The sequence below is a fragment of the Salvelinus alpinus genome, chromosome 1, assembly GCF_045679555.1.
Source record: "Salvelinus alpinus chromosome 1, SLU_Salpinus.1, whole genome shotgun sequence".
Lineage (NCBI taxonomy): Eukaryota > Metazoa > Chordata > Actinopteri > Salmoniformes > Salmonidae > Salvelinus > Salvelinus alpinus.
The window spans coordinates 97,897,117-97,914,496 of record NC_092086.1 but is presented as its reverse complement, the minus strand read 5'-3'; the positions used below and the strand labels follow the sequence as shown (position 1 = coordinate 97,914,496).

Here is a 17,380-nt window from a genome sequence, read left to right as displayed (position 1 = left end):
AGCACCGTGTGTATAAACCCGCCCTCAAAAAAAAAGATTGCGTTTCCCCAAATCCTCTCTGTCTACCCGCCTTTCCTTTCTTTTCTTTCCTTTTCATTTTCCAAAACTCTGCTTTTGTTAACTTCAAAATATGACTTTTATGCCGAGCTATTTGTTACTGCTATCAGGTCTCCGCGTTTTACTTACGGTTGATTTGGATGTGGAAACAAGTAACTTCATTGACCTAAGCGCCCCAGAAGTAATCGACTACAAAGATCCCTGCAAAGCTGGTAATGTTACTATGTTTCATATTATATGGGATAATTAATTATAGTTTGCTTTATCTGGATTCCCTTTATAGATAAGACTGCACATTGGGCAAGACCGAAGTGATGGTTGATTTAAAGGGACAGGCAATGAGTTATGAGTTTAACTTGTTTTCACAAGCGCGCCGCTCGAAGGTGATGCACATCACTTACATAGTATAGCAACAGCGTGTAAAGTTACCGAAATCAATTATGGTAGAAATGATAATAAACTCGAGGCCAAGGCCAACCATATCGTGCATGGTGCGCCGGGACATTGTTCCACAGCGGTGGGTTAGGGGTATTGTATGGAACACACAGACAGCTGTCAAATCCAGACGGGGCTGAAAAGCCTTTGTCCATTAATCAATCAAGCATCACTTTGAGCTTGCTTCAATACAATTCAATGTTCTCTGTTATGTGAAGATCATTTATCCTGTTTTACCTTATGTAGTGTATGTAGGAGGCTGGAATAGAGCTATGGAAGACTTGAATAGAATAGCCATGGAACATGTCAAGTGGGGGCATGATGAAAAATATTCAAAACAGAGGATATGGACTTTTGATGAATCTAGGAGTGCTAAACAACATTGGGCACAAAATGTGGTCCTAAAACCTGTATATATATATATATATATATATATATAAGACATAACATTGTACTTAAGCTACTGCAAATTGGAGGCTGGAATAGCTATGAAACTGTTTTAAAGAATAGACATGGAACATGTCAATTGGGTGCAAGAGATGATAGAGTCAAAACAAGGGACAAAGCCTTAAAGGGATATTTCACCTATGACTCTGGGTTTGTTTTGATCGTGTCCAAGGCACCTCTAGGTCAGTGAGATCTGTTTCACACATATTGGCCACCAAGAAGTCATGTCTGGGTTTCGCGCACCGAATTATACACCCGATGACCTCATCCGGTGTTTTGACAGAGTGGTTGAGATCTGAAAATTAAAGTAGTCCTGCTTTGTGGCATTTCACAAAGCCTCTATGTTATGATAATCGTTCTATACATTTGTGTCCGTGTATACTTTATATGGTTGTCCTTGTTCGATAGAGCCATTGGACATTTCCAGCGATGTTCCTATCGGCATATTCATTGTTAGATGTACAAGGTGCCACATTTTTTCTCAGCCTCTGAAAGACTACAGCTCAGCGTGGGGGGGTGCTTCCTGCTCTGGCCCTGTCATGCATTGTGCATTTGCTATGAATGCAGGACCTTGTGGTACACTATAAGCAGACTAATACATAGGAAGTCGAAACTTCCTGATTCTACCGGTGAAATGAAAATGCGCTCGTTCTAGCTTGTGGTGAGCACTTTTTTAATGTTTATGACAAAGTCTTGATGTTCTTAATATAGAGCTAAGGTGAAATGTCCCTTTAATTGAATCAATCAATTTAAACACACAGGACTCTAGGGTATGTAACAAGGTACTTCATTTTGAAAAAGGTTCTGCTCAGCCAGATGACTGTTATCCACAATGCTATATGTATCTGTGACCACCTGGGTTTGAACTAGGGTTGAATATTTTCCCGGTATTTTACAAATGATCCATCCCGAGAATAAATCACTAACCCGGTATTTCCCACCAAAACCGGAAGTGTCATTCAAAAGCATTTAAAGGATATAAATACATTTACATTTAAGTCATTTAGCAGACGCTCTTATCCAGAGCGACTTACAAATTGGAAAGTTCATACATATTCATCCTGGTCCCCCCGTGGGGAATGAACCCACAACCCTGGAATTGCAAGCGCCATGCTCTACCAACTGAGCCACATAGCCCTGTGTCTGGATTTGAATAGAGTTTTAATCAAAAATTCAAGCACGAAAATAAAACATTAAAAGCACAATGATGCAGCTATGCTCTCTTGGGTAAATAAATGAAACAAGCTCCAGCAGGCTAATCGTTTTTAGTGTGAACTGTATTACTGTACTGTATTGTATTATACTGTATTATATGGACTGGAATTAGGCACCTCGTTCAAACCATGATAAAGCAGAGAGAACATTCTGGTGCAGCACCATGTGTCCTACAAAGTATAGGGAATTTAGTTATAATTTTTAAGAATATTTCCCCTAATGTTATTAGCCTGCCTACCTCTTTCTGTAAGAACCGATGCTGATGATGAGAAGCAGGAACGGAGAGTGAACATTTAATCAAGCACAGACAAGGAACAGGACAGGAACAGCGTCAGAACAGGGGGAACAAAACAACATGATGACAATAATGCTGAAGCGGGGGACAACCTCGGGAACAGACAGATATAGGGGAGGAAATAAACACAGGTGAGTGAGTCCAGGTAAGTGTTATGAATCGCTGATGCGTGTGACGAGGGGAGCAGGTGTGCGTAATGATGGTGGCAGAAGTGCGTAATGCAGGGCAGCCTGACGCCCTTGAGCGCCAAGGAGGGAGAACGGGAGCAGGCGTGACAGTACCGCCCCCACTAGGGGCGCCGCCCGGCCTGACGGGCCGGCCGAGGCATGGGCGCTGAACCAGCCGGTCGGGGCGAGGGAGCCTGATGAGCCCGCTGGGACGTGGGAGTCTGATGAGCCGGCTGAGACATGGGAGCCTGATGAGCCGGCTGAGGCATAAAAACCTGGCAATCCGGCTGAGGCCTGACGTGGGATGGGCGCCTGCCTAGCCAACTGGGGCAAGGAAAAATTTTGAGCCGGCTAGGGCGTGGAGAGAAAAAGGCACAAAGAACCAACATCAAAACCTCGTCCCAACTGTAAAGTATGGTCGAGAGAGCATCATGGTTTGGGGCTGCTTTGCTGCCTCAGGGCCTGGACAGCTTGCTATCATCGACGAAAAATGAATTCACAAGTTTATCAAGACATTTTTCAGGATAATGTAAGGCTATCTGTTCGCCAATTGAAGCTCAAAAGAAGTTGGGTGATGCAACAGGGCAATGACCCAAAACACAAAGTAAATCAACAACAGAATGGCTTGAACAGAAGAAAGTACGACTTCCGGAGTGGCCCAATCAGAGTCCTGACCTTAACCCGATTTAAAATGCTGTGGCATGACCTCGAGAGCAGTTCACACCAGACATCCTAAGAATATTGCTGAACTGAAACAGTTTTGTAAAGAGGAATGGTCCAAAATTCCTCCTGGCCATTGTGCAGGTCTGATCCGCAACTACAGAAAATGTTTGGTTGAGTTTATTGCTGCCAAAGGAGGGTCAACCAGTTATTAAATCCAAGAGTTCACATACTTTTCTCACCCTACACTGTGAATGTTTACATGGTGTGTTCAATAAAGACATGAAAACATATAATTGTTTGTGTGTTATTATTTTAAGCAGACTGTGTTTGTCTTGTTGTGACTTAGATGAAGATCAGATCAAATTTTATGACCAATTTATGCAGAAATCCAGGTATTTCCAAAGGGTTCGCATACTTTTTCTTGCCACTGTATATATAGGGCTATAAATCAATCTTGAACAGGATGATCTATTTTGGAAGCAATTTGAATGGAATTGATGGAGAGAGAGAAAGACTGCAAGAGAGTGCTCGCTCTTGCACTCTCTGCAGCTGCAATACAAAATAAAAAACATATTTACAATAAAAAAATTAGGTGACCCTGAAAGCCAGATAGAGATGTGTAAATTAGACTCACATTTGGTCATTATACTACTATACTACTGTGGCATATGCTATGCTGCAGCAAATGTATGTCCACCTGTCACAATAAAAAGTTATCATGATGAGATGATAGGTCTACAGACTGAGATTGGCTGTCGGTCCCACCCTGAGCCTTGAACATGCAGTGACCAGAGAGAAGGCCGTAGAGAATCCAGATTTAGACATTGCATATAATTTAACAGTTCCATTTCACGTCATGTTCATATAAATCATTTATAATATTTTGTTACAATTTATCGGTTTCTCCCAGTTATTTATCCTGGGAAAAGGGAGTGGTTTTAGGCGGTACATTTAGGTAAATCTCGGTAACCGCTAACCTAGTTTGAACTCAGGTCATCTGAGGTTGTATTAATCCACTGAACTTGCTCAGAAAATTAACACTCAGGCAAGGTTACTCATCACGTGAGCGTGGTTCACTGAACCCCCTCCATCATACTTCAATGCCCTTTGGCCTCTTCCTCCTCTTCACAATGACCCAATTAGCTAACAGACTAGACATCAATAGATCAAACTCGGGTCACAGCACCATTGTGATCCACTTCGATGCTTTTTATTTATATTTAATAATACATTGGTGGGGCACTGAATAGGCTCCCTCTTCTTGGAGACCCAGTTTACAATTGTGTTCAACTATCTGGTTCCCCACATCTCTCAACTCCCCTCTTTTCTTCCCTTTCCTCTACCTCTTTCATATCAAGTTACTCTCATCTTCTCTCCACCCACCCAACCTTCCCCATATTTACTTTTCCCTCTCCATTCTTTATTTCCTCTTTTGTCCTGTTCCCTTCTATCCTCTCCCCCCTAATATCATCTCTGTTCTCTTCCTTCTATCCGTCTCTCCGTTGCCTGGAGACCCGAGGTCATTGAGGCCATGACAGAGTAGTCCTCGGTTGGAAGCCGGTGAAATCCCACTGGCTGCAAGGCATGTGCTGAGCACTGTAGGCCTAGGTCTGCAGTCATTTACAGTCACTCTTTGCATGAATGACTTTGCTTCAAAGGCAGGGACAACCAGGGATTATTGCCAAAGTACTTAGTTAGGGTTACTTAGACTCAGGATTTGGTGGTTCCCTTCTCCATAATTTACTTTTCCCTTGCCCCATGAAGTGGTGCATCATCACCCATGTACAGATGTAGGGTCTTAATTTGAGCCAGATTGTTACAGCAAGAAAATAATCCTGCAGCAACAGGAAATTTGAATTATTATGTGGATTATAATTAATGGACATTTTTGTAGGGGTTTATACATTTATACAAACCCTTATAAACCCCATTTAAAAAATGGAAATGGCAAACTTCAAAAGCTTTTCAAACCTCAAATACACTACACGTTTTTAATTTCCTGCAACTCCAGCGTAGATTTGGCCTTGTATTTTAGGTTATTGTCCTGCTGAAAGGTGAATTTGTCTCCCAGTGTCTGTTGGAAAGCAGACTAAACCAGGTCTTCCTCTAGGATTTTGCCTGTACTTATAGCTGTATTTTGTTTATTTTTATTAATAAAACATCTCTCTAGTCCTTGCCGATGACAAGCATACCCTTAACATGATGCAGCCACCACCATGCTTGAAAATATGAAGAGTGGTACTCAGTGATATATTTTTCCGCCAAACATAATGCTTTGTATTCAGGACAAAAGTAAATTGTTTAGCAAATTTTTTGGCAGTATAATTTAAGTGCCTTGTTGCATGTTTTAGAATATTTTGATTCTGTACAGGCTTCCTTCTTTTCACTCTGTCATTTAGGTTAGTATTTTGGAGTGCTAATTTTCCATGGACCTTATTTGAACATGTCACAGAGTGAGGGTAGCCACAAGGGAAAAGGGAGAAAAAGGCAGTGTAGATCAATCCCACTAGATCAATCCCACTAGTGGGTGGGCCTCTGGACAGAAGTCAGCAAATTCCCAGGAGGCATCTACTTTTCCAAATTGCTTTGACTACTTAATTATGAATTCTGAGTATCATATCTGACATTTGCCAATCTATATGTTATGCATCTCACACTGTGTGGCTCTAAAGGTTCAATTTTTCATGGCAGGTTGAATTGAACCTGTTTTCTGATCAATTTCTCTCAACTCACTGTGCTAATTAAGCCTTCCGATTGTTATGCTTTGACAGGTTACTCTAACTGACAAGTAGCAGCCTGTCTGGGTATTCAAAGAGTTTGGCCTCTCAGCTCTACATCTGCACACTGCTGCACACCATCATGCCGATCTATGTGGTAGTATGGGTATTGGAACATGACCATAAGGTTTGTGTGGGGTTGATTAGATTACTGTATGTCATGGGGGAAAAGGGTCCAGATTCAGAAAGCACGTCTATTTCAACCCCTTTATGTACACTGAACAAAAATATAAACACACTATGTAAAGTGTTTCATCAGCTGAAATGAAAAATCTCAGAAATGTTCCATATACACAAACAGCTTATTTCTCTCAGGTTTTGTGCACAAATTTGTTCACATCCCTGTTAGTGAGCATTTCTCCTTTGCCAAGATAATCCATCCACCTGACAGGTGTGGCATATCAAGAAGCTGATTAAACTGCATGGTTATTACACAGGTGCACCTTGTGCTGGGGACAATAAAAAGCCACTTTAAAATGTGTAGTTTTGTCACACAACACAATGCCACAGATGTCTCAAGTTTTGAGGGAGAGTGCAATTGACATTCTGACTGCAGGAATGTCAACCAGAGCTGTTGCCAGATAATATACAGTGGGGAGAACAAGTATTTGATACACTGCCGATTTTGCAGGTTTTCCTACTTACAAAGCATGTGGAGGTCTGTAATTTTTATCATAGGTACACTTCAACTGTGAGAGACGGAATCTAAAACAAAAATCCAGAAAATCACATTGTATGATTTTTAAGTAATTAATTTGCATTTTATTGCATGACATAAGTATTTGATATATCAGAAAAGCAGACCTTAATATTTGGTACAGAAACCTTTGTTTGCAATTACAGAGATCATACGTTTCCTGTAGTTCTTGACCAGGTTTGCACACACTGCAGCAGGGATTTTGGCCCACTCCTCCATACAGACCTTCTCCAGATCCTTCAGGTTTCGGGGCTGTCGCTGGGCAATACGGACTATCAGCTCCCTCCAAAGATTTTCTATTGGGTTCAGGTCTGGAGACTGGCTAGGCCACTCCAGGACCTTGAGATGCTTCTTACGGAGCCACTCCTTAGTTTCCCTGGCTGTGTGTTTCGGGTTGTTGTCATGCTGGAAGACCCAGCCACGACCCATCTTCAATGCTCTTACTGAGGGAAGGAGGTTGTTGGCCAAGATCTCGCGATACATGGCCCCATCCATCCTCCCCTCAATACGGTGAAGTCGCCCTGTCCCCTTTGCAGAAAAGCATCCCCAAAGAATGATGTTTCCACCTCCATGCTTCACGGTTGGGATGGTGTTCTTGGGGTTGTCCTCATCCTTCTTCTTCCTCCAAACACGGCGAGTGGAGTTTAGACCAAAAAGCTCTATTTTTGTCTTATCAGACCACATGACCTTCTCCCATTCCTCCTCTGGATCATCCAGATGGTCATTGGCAAACTTCAGACAGGCCTGGACATGCGCTGGCTTGAGCAGGGGGACCTTGCGTGCGCTGCAGGATTTTAATCCATGACGGCGTAGTGTGTTACTAATGGTTTTCTTTGAGACTGTGGTCCCAGCTCTCTTCAGGTCATTGACCAGGTCCTGCAGTGTAGTTCTGGGCTGATCCCTCACCTTCCTCATGATCATTGATGCCCCACGAGGTGAGATCTTGCATGGAGCCCCAGACCGAGGGTGATTGACCGTCATCTTGAACTTCTACCATTTTCTAATAATTGCGCCAACAGTTGTTGCCTTCTCACCAAGCTGCTTGCCTATTGTCCTGTAGCCCATCCCAGCCTTGTGCAGGTCTACAATTTTATCCCTGATGTCCTTACACAGCTCTCTGGTCTTGGCCATTGTGGAGAGGTTGGAGTCTGTTTGATTGAGTGTGTGGACAGGTGTCTTTTATACAGGTAACGAGTTCAAACAGGTGAAGTTAATACAGGTAATGAGTGGAGAACAGGAGGGCTTCTTAAAGAAAAACTAACAGGTCTGTGAGAGCCGGAATTCTTACTGGTTGGTAGGTGATCAAATACTTATGTCATGCAATAAAATGCAAATTAATTACTTAAAAATCATACAATGTGATTTTCTGGATTTTTGTTTTAGATTCCGTCTCTCACAGTTGAAGTGTACCTATGATAAAAATTACAGACCTCTACATGCTTTGTAAGTAGGAAAACCTGCAAAATCGGCAGTGTATCAAATACTTGTTCTCCCCACTGTATATATTTTTTCTCTACCAATGCCATTTCAGAGAATTTGGCAGTATGTCCAATTGGCCTCATATTCGCAGACCACGTGTAACCACGCAAGGACCTCCACATTTGGCTTCTTCACCTGCGGGATCGGTGCTGAGCAGTATTTCTGTCTGTAATAAAGCCATTTTGTGGGGAAAAACTCATTCTGATTGTCTCATTCTCCCCAGTGGGCGGGCCTGGCTGCCAAGTGGGTGGGCCTATGCCCTCCAAGGCCGCACCGCTGCACCGCTGGCTGCACCGCTGCCCAGTCATGTGAAATCCATAGATTAGGGTAACTTTATAAAATCGTTGAAATTGTTGCATGTTGCGTTTGATATTTTTGTTCAGTGTAATTGTGTTCTATTGGGCATCTCTGTTTCAGTATGAATGCACTGTATGCGCGCACACACGTGACAGTTAGTGGGTATGTGAGGGTTATTTTGCAGTGCATACAGTATGCAGGAGCTGTGTGTGCTTGTCAAACAGTTGGCTAACAGAGCCCTAAGGGCCTCCCATTGGGGGAGAGGGAAGCACCAGTCAAACATTAGCTCACACACCACAGCCAACAGGCAGGGTGTGGGCCTTACTGCATAGCTTCACACATGTCAAAAATGAGGGACCTAAGCATAACATACCCCAAAGCACTGCAGCAGCAGTAGGTGATATACTGTCAGCTGAATTCAAATGCGTACCATGCCGAGTGGCTGTAGATACGTTTATGTTTTTAATATACCAGATTCCCACATTTACTTCCAGTTTCTCCCAAGTACTGTGTAGCTATATATTTCAGTACAAATAAAGGTTTACCAAAAACAGTAGTTGTCTCCCTTTCACTTTTTCCATCTCTGTCTTCTTGATTGCCTGTCTAAATAAGTATCTCTCTAGTTTTGCAAACTTTTTTGCCAACTGTGAATCGCATTAAAAACAATGTTTCAGCTGCAGGATGAATTCTTGGTTGTGTCTGTGTGTCTGCTCTAGCTGCCTTCCTGGGAGACATTGCTTTGGATGAGGAAGACCTGCGTATGTTTAAGGTGGACCGCATTCTGGATGTTATTCAGAGGTCCATCCAGACCTTCAACGACACAGATGCAGGTACAGTACAGGAGCCATGCTGGACATGGAGGATTCACAATTGGGGTCAATTTAGGGTGTGTTCACATGTGACTGCCATCTGAGTTGCAAAACCATGTATGAATTTTAAATGAGGGGTTACATTTGTTTTCTGAAGGGACTGAGTTAAAATTGATTGAATGACCTCAACCCTGCATGAATTACATATCTGTTTGCATGTGTTTGTTCCAGTGAATGGTTCGTTGTCCAGTGAGAGCAGTAGGAATGACATGTCTCTAGACAGCCATGGGCAGGGCTTTCGTCGCAGGAGGAGGGCTGCCACCTCCAGACCAGAGCGGGTGTGGCCAGATGGGGTCATTCCATATGTAATCAGTGGGAATTTCAGTGGTGAGTTCTGACTAGGAGATAGAGAAAGACCTTAAATTGACTTGATTTTCAGATGCTTCATTAATTGTTAACGTCTCTCAGTCTGTATATATCTACAGTATAGCTACATACCATAACTTTGTAACATTATAGAGAATAAATCATTATTTGTTTGCCTTTGATGTTCAATCATATAAGTTGTCTACTAATGTACGACATCAGTAATTCAATCCACTGAGACTCTCAGTGCAGTCCTTGATTAGGGCACTTGAAGGACCACCCTCCCTTTTAGGCAGCCAGCGAGCGATATTCCGTCAGGCCATGCGTCACTGGGAGAAGCACACGTGCGTGACCTTCATTGAGAGGACAACGGAGGAGAGCTACATAGTCTTCACCTACCGGCCGTGCGGGTGAGTGCCAGGCCATTGTTGCAATAGGCTATAGACGGGTTAGCTGAGAACGTCACCAAAATGAAGAGCATTCTTCAATGCAGCAGAAGGTTGTGATTCTAGATGGCCAGATAGATAGCAACAATGACAAGAAACTGCGATGTGGGGAATTTTAAGTGACTCGTTTCAGCTAGTTTTATCTTTTTATTTTCACTGATCTAACGTCGATGCTAATATGGTCTAAATTCGCTAGCTAGTTAACCAACAACTGTAACGATGTATTTGAGAGACAACAAGTTCTCATTGTGTAAGTTCTCATATGTTTTCAATAAATATTGGAGACGACATTATTTATTTATTTATTTCACCTTTAAAAAAAGTCTATATACATTGTGTGCAAATTAGGTAAGATAAGGGAGGTAAGGCAATAAATAGGCCATGGTGGCGAAATAATTACAATATAGCAATTAAACATTGGAATGGTAGATGTGCAGAAGATGAATGTGCAAATAGAGATACTGGGGTGCAAAGGAGCAAGATAAATAAATACAGTATGGGGATGAGGTAGTTGGATGGGCTATTTACAGATGAGCTATGTACAGGTGCAGTGATCTGTGAGCTGCTCTGACAGCTGGTGCTTAAAGCTAGTGAGGGAGATATGTGTCCAGCTTCAGTGATTTTTGCAGTTCGTTCCAGTCATTGGCAGCAGAGAACTGGAAGGAAAGGCGGCCGAAGGAGGAATTGGCTTTGGGGGTGACCAGTGAGATATACCTGCTGGGGCGCGTGCTACGGGTGGGTGCTGCTATGGTGACCAGTGAGCTGCGATAAGGCAGGGATTTACCTAGCAAAGACTTGTAGATGACCTGGAGCCAGTGGGTTTGGCGACGAATATGAAGCGAGGGCCAGCCAACGAGAGTGTACAGGTCGCAGTGGTGGGTAGTATATGGGGCTTTGGTGACAAAACGGATGGCACTGTGATAGACTGCATCCAAATATAGTGTACATGTTGTCAACAACCTAAGCCAACTCTGTCTGTTTTGTCCCATAGTTGCGCCTACGTCGGTTTTGTTGCTAAACAACCAACCCGTCTATTAGGATACCAAATCTTCTCTTGTTTCTCCAGGAAAGCTTAATGCATGCACCTACTACTTAGAAGTCCTTTATGCCCACCTGCTGGTAAATTACAGCTCTCTCCTGATTTTCATCAGTACAGCTCCATCCCACAGAACATTGCCAGTTGCTTCTGGGTTGTGGCCTTCTAAGCTGTCTTTGACACAAAATATATGTTTTTACTATGCAAAAGAATGCACTTCAGGCAGGAATGCTTCACTGTCGTTTTAGCCTATATCTTCAGCTCCTGTGGTTTCAAACCTGGTGATTATCTCCATGAGCAGCAACTACATGCCTCCACATTGACCTTAAACCTTTTCACAATGTCTGCCATTCAGACAGGGTTCATACTTCACACTGCAGGACTAATTGCCCTTCTCTCATATTCTTCTGCTTAAAACAGATTAGGACTGGCTACAAATGTATAGTCTAGCAGTAACACTCTCATCCTCGGAACCACATACAGATGCCAGTTCAATCCCTTCATCAGCCCTATGAATTTCTCATTCCGCTGCTCTTTCTCCCTGCTTCTCTGCTCCTGTCATTTCACAAATATATACAAATATGTAAGGAGTTCGAAATTCTGTTCTCCTTTTGAAAAAGAAAGAAAGCAAAGACTGGGAGCAAGGCTGTAAGATAGTTGTTGTACACAGGGGATTTGATTCTAGACAGTGTGTAAGTACACTGTTTTTTTGGCCAGGGCTGACTTGTAGAAGAGTTGTAAATCTCAATGTGACCGCTCGTTAAATAAAGGATAAACATTTTTTTAAAACAAAGTGTGTGTTGCCTGCATGTGCTGTGCAATTTTTTTCAACCTGTTACTGTATGTGTGTTTTTGAGTGTTTTTGCGCCTCCTATAGCCACGTTTCCCCCCTTGCTCCAAAACTAGCTGAGATCGTCACAAATTGCATGTGACAAAAAAAGAATACCTGGAACATTGCCTCAGAGCAAAGTCTTTGGTCAGTTTCTAAATCTGGGCTTGGTTTTCATGTGTGACTGACCATAGAGCTAGAGCTGTATTGTATTTCTCCAGTTGCAGAGTTTGACCATACTGGGTTATTGAAGTGTGCGGGGTAAACGGTCAAATCCATTTTCATTCAGTCAATTCAGGGGACAAATTAGAGTCAACTTATGAACTGAAAGAAAATAAATGAGTACAAATCAATGGGTAGTTTTTCAATTCAATAAATGTAATAACAAGGTATTATGTGTGCTGAATTGACTGAAGTAAATGTTAATCAAGCACAATCTGTGGGAAAAGGCCCACTGTCTCCCAAGCGCATATCCCCCTGAAAGACTGTGTCTCCCTCTGCAGGTGTTGCTCCTACGTGGGCAGGAGGGGCGGAGGTCCCCAGGCCATCTCCATAGGAAAGAACTGTGACAAGTTTGGGATCGTTGTGCATGAACTGGGCCACGTGATCGGCTTCTGGCACGAGCATACACGTCCCGACCGCGATGAGCATGTCAGTATTATCAGAGATAACATCCAGGCAGGTAAGTCTCTCTCTTTCTCTCTGTCTGTCTGCCTGCCTGTTTAGTCAAATTATTGAATAATACCTGATTTTAGTCTGACAGGTCAAATCTTGATTCTTCCCATTTGTCCCAGGTCAAGAGTATAACTTCCTGAAGATGGAGCCAGGGGAGGTGGACTCTCTTGGGGAAGTGTACGACTTTGACAGCATCATGCATTACGCACGGAATACCTTTTCAAGGTTGGTACAAAGCAACTGATTAATTATAGGCTCTGTTTGGTTCATTAGGTACTGTCTGGTTGGACATTCTACTCCTTAGGATCAACATGTAACGTATTCTGACCTTCAGTTGAGTATTATTCCAACAAGTACTTTGCTTTTCCCCTGACATATTCTAGTCAGGTCAAATATAAATTTTATGCAGTAAAGCATCTCCAAAGAATCTGCATATTAGTTGTCTGATATACAATAAATGAATAGTGGCATTTATTAAGCTATGTAAATTGATCATATTAGCTTCTCTTTTTTTATATCCCCCAAGACCCCCCCCTGTGCATGATGAATCCTCTTATTAGTATACGTGTTTGAATAACAATGTCACTGTCAGGAACTGGTTGTCTTCCAGCAAAACTAACACTTTGCACATAGTTATCCTGCAAATAACCACGGGAAGCCATGGGGATTGGGTCCTGATTGGAATGATTTCACAGAAGACAGACGTCTTTTCATTTCAGTCTCGTGCATGTTGTTACCCTGTTGCTTTTTCTGTGTTTTACTTTTTTACCTCCACCATCACTTTGCAGGCCAGGGTCGTGGAGGCGGGCCAGGGTAAATATAGGGCTGCCAGTTGGGTCTTTGTATGTGACAATCTAGGCTGGAGTGGCATTGTTCTCTTGCATTCAGGGCTGGGCTCCACAGAGCCCTTTGGCACAGCCTAAAGCCCTCATTCAGAACACTCTGTTTGCACATGCCTGCCATTCAAGGGTGCATCGCCATGGGAACTGGGTGATGGTGAGCTCCCTAACTGGCTGCTGAGGGACAGAAAGGGAGTTCAATAAAGTAGTAAAGTGTCAAACAGGAACCCCATGTGAAAATATCTTATTATGGCTTGCGCCTCAGCTGTCCCAACTCATGACTGCGTTTCCAGTGGAAATGTAGTTTACGAAAGTTCAATCAGGAAGGCTGGTCTGAATGATCATTTAACTTCATCCAGTAAGCACAACATAATTAACTTTGTTTCCTATTCTACAGGCGTAGTGGGAATGAATACAAACGTATCATCATCAGCATAGCGTCTTGTTTCTTCTCCTCTTTCCTAATAGCCATGTGCGGAATGTGATTCACCTATTTACCTTAGCCTACAGATGTAGGATATTAATTTGAGCCAGTTTGCTACAGCAGGAAATCCTGCAGCAACAGGAAATGTGAATTATTATGTGGATGTTAAACCACAGCATTGTTGAAAACTTGTTTCTGATTGGCTAGAAGGGCATTCTAGAATGGACTTTAAAACCAAATAATGGGACAGTTGGAAAAGATATCGTGACTCCTCGTAATCATGATGCAATATGCGCCTACACATGCAGACTGTACTTACAGAAAGCTAAATCAACAACCACAGAAACTGAAATAGGATACATTGTAAACGCAGGTCCAACGAGGAAGAAATGTAGCTAGGTAGCATTGATTTGTTTTTGCAGAGACATATTTTTTGGGGAGCATCTGATGACCTAACGAGGTGAGTGATGAACCTGCTGTCGCTATGCTGTCAAATCCTCACACATGTTTCTAGTTTGCAATGCTATCTCCTCGTAATTAACAGTCATTGTTGATGAGTATCCTGACGAGAAGGCAAACCTTTCTAGCTAATCGGGCATCATCAGCTAATCGTTATGGATGTATCAAAATGAATGTCGATAGAAAACGTTTTAAACAAACGCAAATGCAGCTACTTTGCTGTTATACTGGGTGAAGAGGTTGTGACCGTGTTAGCCGTAGTTAGTTGGCTAGCTAGCAAGCAAGGGATAAGAACGTTGCCACCAGCATGGCAATGGAACATAAAGAATGAACGACTGGGTCACGTCAATTAATATCGAACTAATCGAATGAAAGATGAGAAAGCTTATAAAAATGAAAATATCAACAACAACAAAAAATGATGCCAGTAAATGTGTGCTTTAGTATTATTTTCTCTGGTTTAAGCATGATAAACGCCTCCGTTCTGCACATTACCTTGGAAAAGTGAACTCCACAAAGGATGTCTATTATTTCCAAGGTATGTATAGAATGGAAGCGTTTATCCCGCTTATACCACAGTTGTCAGCAGATGTTACAAAGTGCTTATACAGAAACCCAGCCTGCAAGCAATGCAGATGTACTATAGAAGCACGGTGGCTAAGAAAAACTCCATAGAAAGGCAGGAACCTAGGAAGAAACCAGGCTCTGAGGGGTGGATAGTCCTCATATGGCTGTGCCCAGTGGAGATTATGAGAGTACATGGCCACACGTTCATAGATGACAAGCAGGATCAGATAATAAGTTGTTTTAGAAGGTGCAACAGGTCACGTCAGGATTAAAGGGCGAGCGGGCGGGAGAGAGGGAGAGAGAGGTGTGTGTGTGTGTGTCCGGGACAATGTAGCACGTCAGTGTACCATAGCCAAGTGGACTGAGGACGGCCAGGAAGTCCTGAGGCCTGGTCCTACTCAGGTCCTCCGAGAGCGCAATGGGAGAATCAAACAGAGTATACTTAAGTTCACACAGGACACCAGATAAGACAGGAGAATTACACCAGATAGGACAGACTGACCGTAGCCCCCCCGGCACATAGACTATTGCAGCATAGATACTGAAGACTGGGTCAGGGGACATTGTCCAACGATACCCTCGGATGGGACCAACCAGGCGGGATATAACCCCGCCCACTGCCAAACACATACAAATATAGATCAATAGGAGAAAGCCCTGCCTCCAGCTGTTTGCTTAGAAATTCTATGCCTTATCCGGGTAGCTGGAGAGTAGAGCATTGCAGTAGTCTAATCTTGAAGTTACAAAAGCATGGATTAGCTTTTCTGCATAATTTTGGGACAAAAAGTCAAAAATGTTACAATGATGGAGAAAAGCTGCTCTTCAAATATTTTTTCTTTGAGACGACTGTACAACCATCCAGATTATTTGTCAGATCAAACAGCAGATATCTTTGTTTATTTGGACGTAGAACTAGCATCTCTGTTTTGTCCGAGTTTAAAAGTAAAACATTTGCAGCCATTTTGGCAATTTTGGGCCTTCACCATGTTTTATTGAAAAATACAGCTTGACCAGAGTGAAGTGTTTTTGAAACCTCAAATTTGCATTCCCTGCTGTGCAGGAAATTATATGAGCAACAAAGGAGTGATCAAATTAAGATCCTACATCTGTATAAGCATGGCACAATAATGCACATTTCTCACGCTTGTTGTTTAACCCATGGGTTCACTCTGGCAATGATCACCTTCCTCTCTCTCAACCAACCAAATCTTGGGATGTATTTGTATGTCAACTTACCCTCATTCAGTAACTTGCTGTTTTTCAGCAACTGTTTTGGGGTTTGATGCCATCACATCATCTGGCACTGAAGATTCCCCAAACTATTTAATAAAATGTCATATTGCATTCCGTCTTTGCTGTTCATTCAGTTAAGCCTGTACTCGATTGAACTGTTGTTAATGATGGTAATATCTAAGATGAATGGTTTTGAATTTCCGCAGTATAACCAAAGTTTCCTCTTGTCCATTAATACAAATGAAAACTTCAGTTCTGCAAAGAGAGAATAGGTATAGGTCTCTCTTATTGACCCTTAGTGTTTGTGTTTGTGTCTGAACCACAGAGGCATTTTCTTAGACACCATTCTACCTCGCTATGATGTAAATGGAGTCAGGCCACCCATTGGCCAGAGGACAAGGCTGAGCAAAGGGGACATCACACAAGCTCGCAAACTCTACAAGTGTACACGTAAGACAAATCCGACATGGCAGGCTGGTTCTTTGGCTGTCCCCATAAGATCACCCTTTTTGGTTCCAGGTAGAACCCTTTTTGGTTGCAGAGGGTTCCAGGTAGAACCCTTTTGGGTTCCATGTAGAACCCTTCCATTTTACCTGGAACCCAAACGGGTTCTTCAAAGTGTTCTGCTATGGCTACAGCCAAAGAACCCTTTTAGGTTCTAGATAGCACTTTTGTTTCTAAGAGTGTAGTATTCTCACCATGTGAAATGTCACAGAGAACATGCTGATAAACCCTGCACAAGGTCTGACTACTACCACCCCTGCCTATTCAAAAGATGACGACTGATGATTACAGTGTTCATTTTTCTGAATCTAAGACAAGACCATGATGACAAAGCTGTGACATTAGTAGATGAATGGACTTGCGTTGTCATGGTTGAAAGGAGATTGATTGTTTTTTTTGATTCTTTGTTTCCAAAAATTGGAATTAAGTTGATTGTTGTAATCTGGAGAACTCACGCCCCAGGATTTATTTTTTTTATTTTTTTATTTTACCGTTATTTTACCAGGTAAGTTGACTGAGAACACGTTCTCATTTGCAGCAACGACCTGGGGAATAGTTACAGGGGAGAGGAGGGGGATGAATGAGCCAATTGTAAATGGCCAAAGTTGTTAAAATTCAACAACCAATAAATCAGCAACCATTCAAGTGCTAGGTATTGTTCTTC

General features: G+C 42.5%; 1 protein-coding gene across 4 annotated transcripts in view; it reads left to right on the top strand.

Moving 5' to 3' along the window:
- The window catches only part of LOC139535897 (bone morphogenetic protein 1-like), a 69,473-nt gene continuing 52,093 nt past the window's right edge, over positions 1-17,380 (top strand). The window contains exons 1-7 of one of the 4 annotated variants that reach the window (XM_071335783.1): positions 1-269; positions 9,246-9,359; positions 9,570-9,725; positions 9,997-10,114; positions 12,519-12,697; positions 12,810-12,915; positions 16,538-16,662. In XM_071335783.1, coding sequence (XP_071191884.1) covers positions 131-269; positions 9,246-9,359; positions 9,570-9,725; positions 9,997-10,114; positions 12,519-12,697; positions 12,810-12,915; positions 16,538-16,662 — 937 coding nt within the window. In that variant the 5' untranslated portion in view covers positions 1-130. Of the gene's footprint in view, positions 270-5,837; positions 6,184-9,245; positions 9,360-9,569; positions 9,726-9,956; positions 10,115-12,518; positions 12,698-12,809; positions 12,916-16,537; positions 16,663-17,380 lie in introns of those variants that run through there. The other 3 variants (XM_071335794.1, XM_071335805.1, XM_071335816.1) reach the window with 3 other exon arrangements.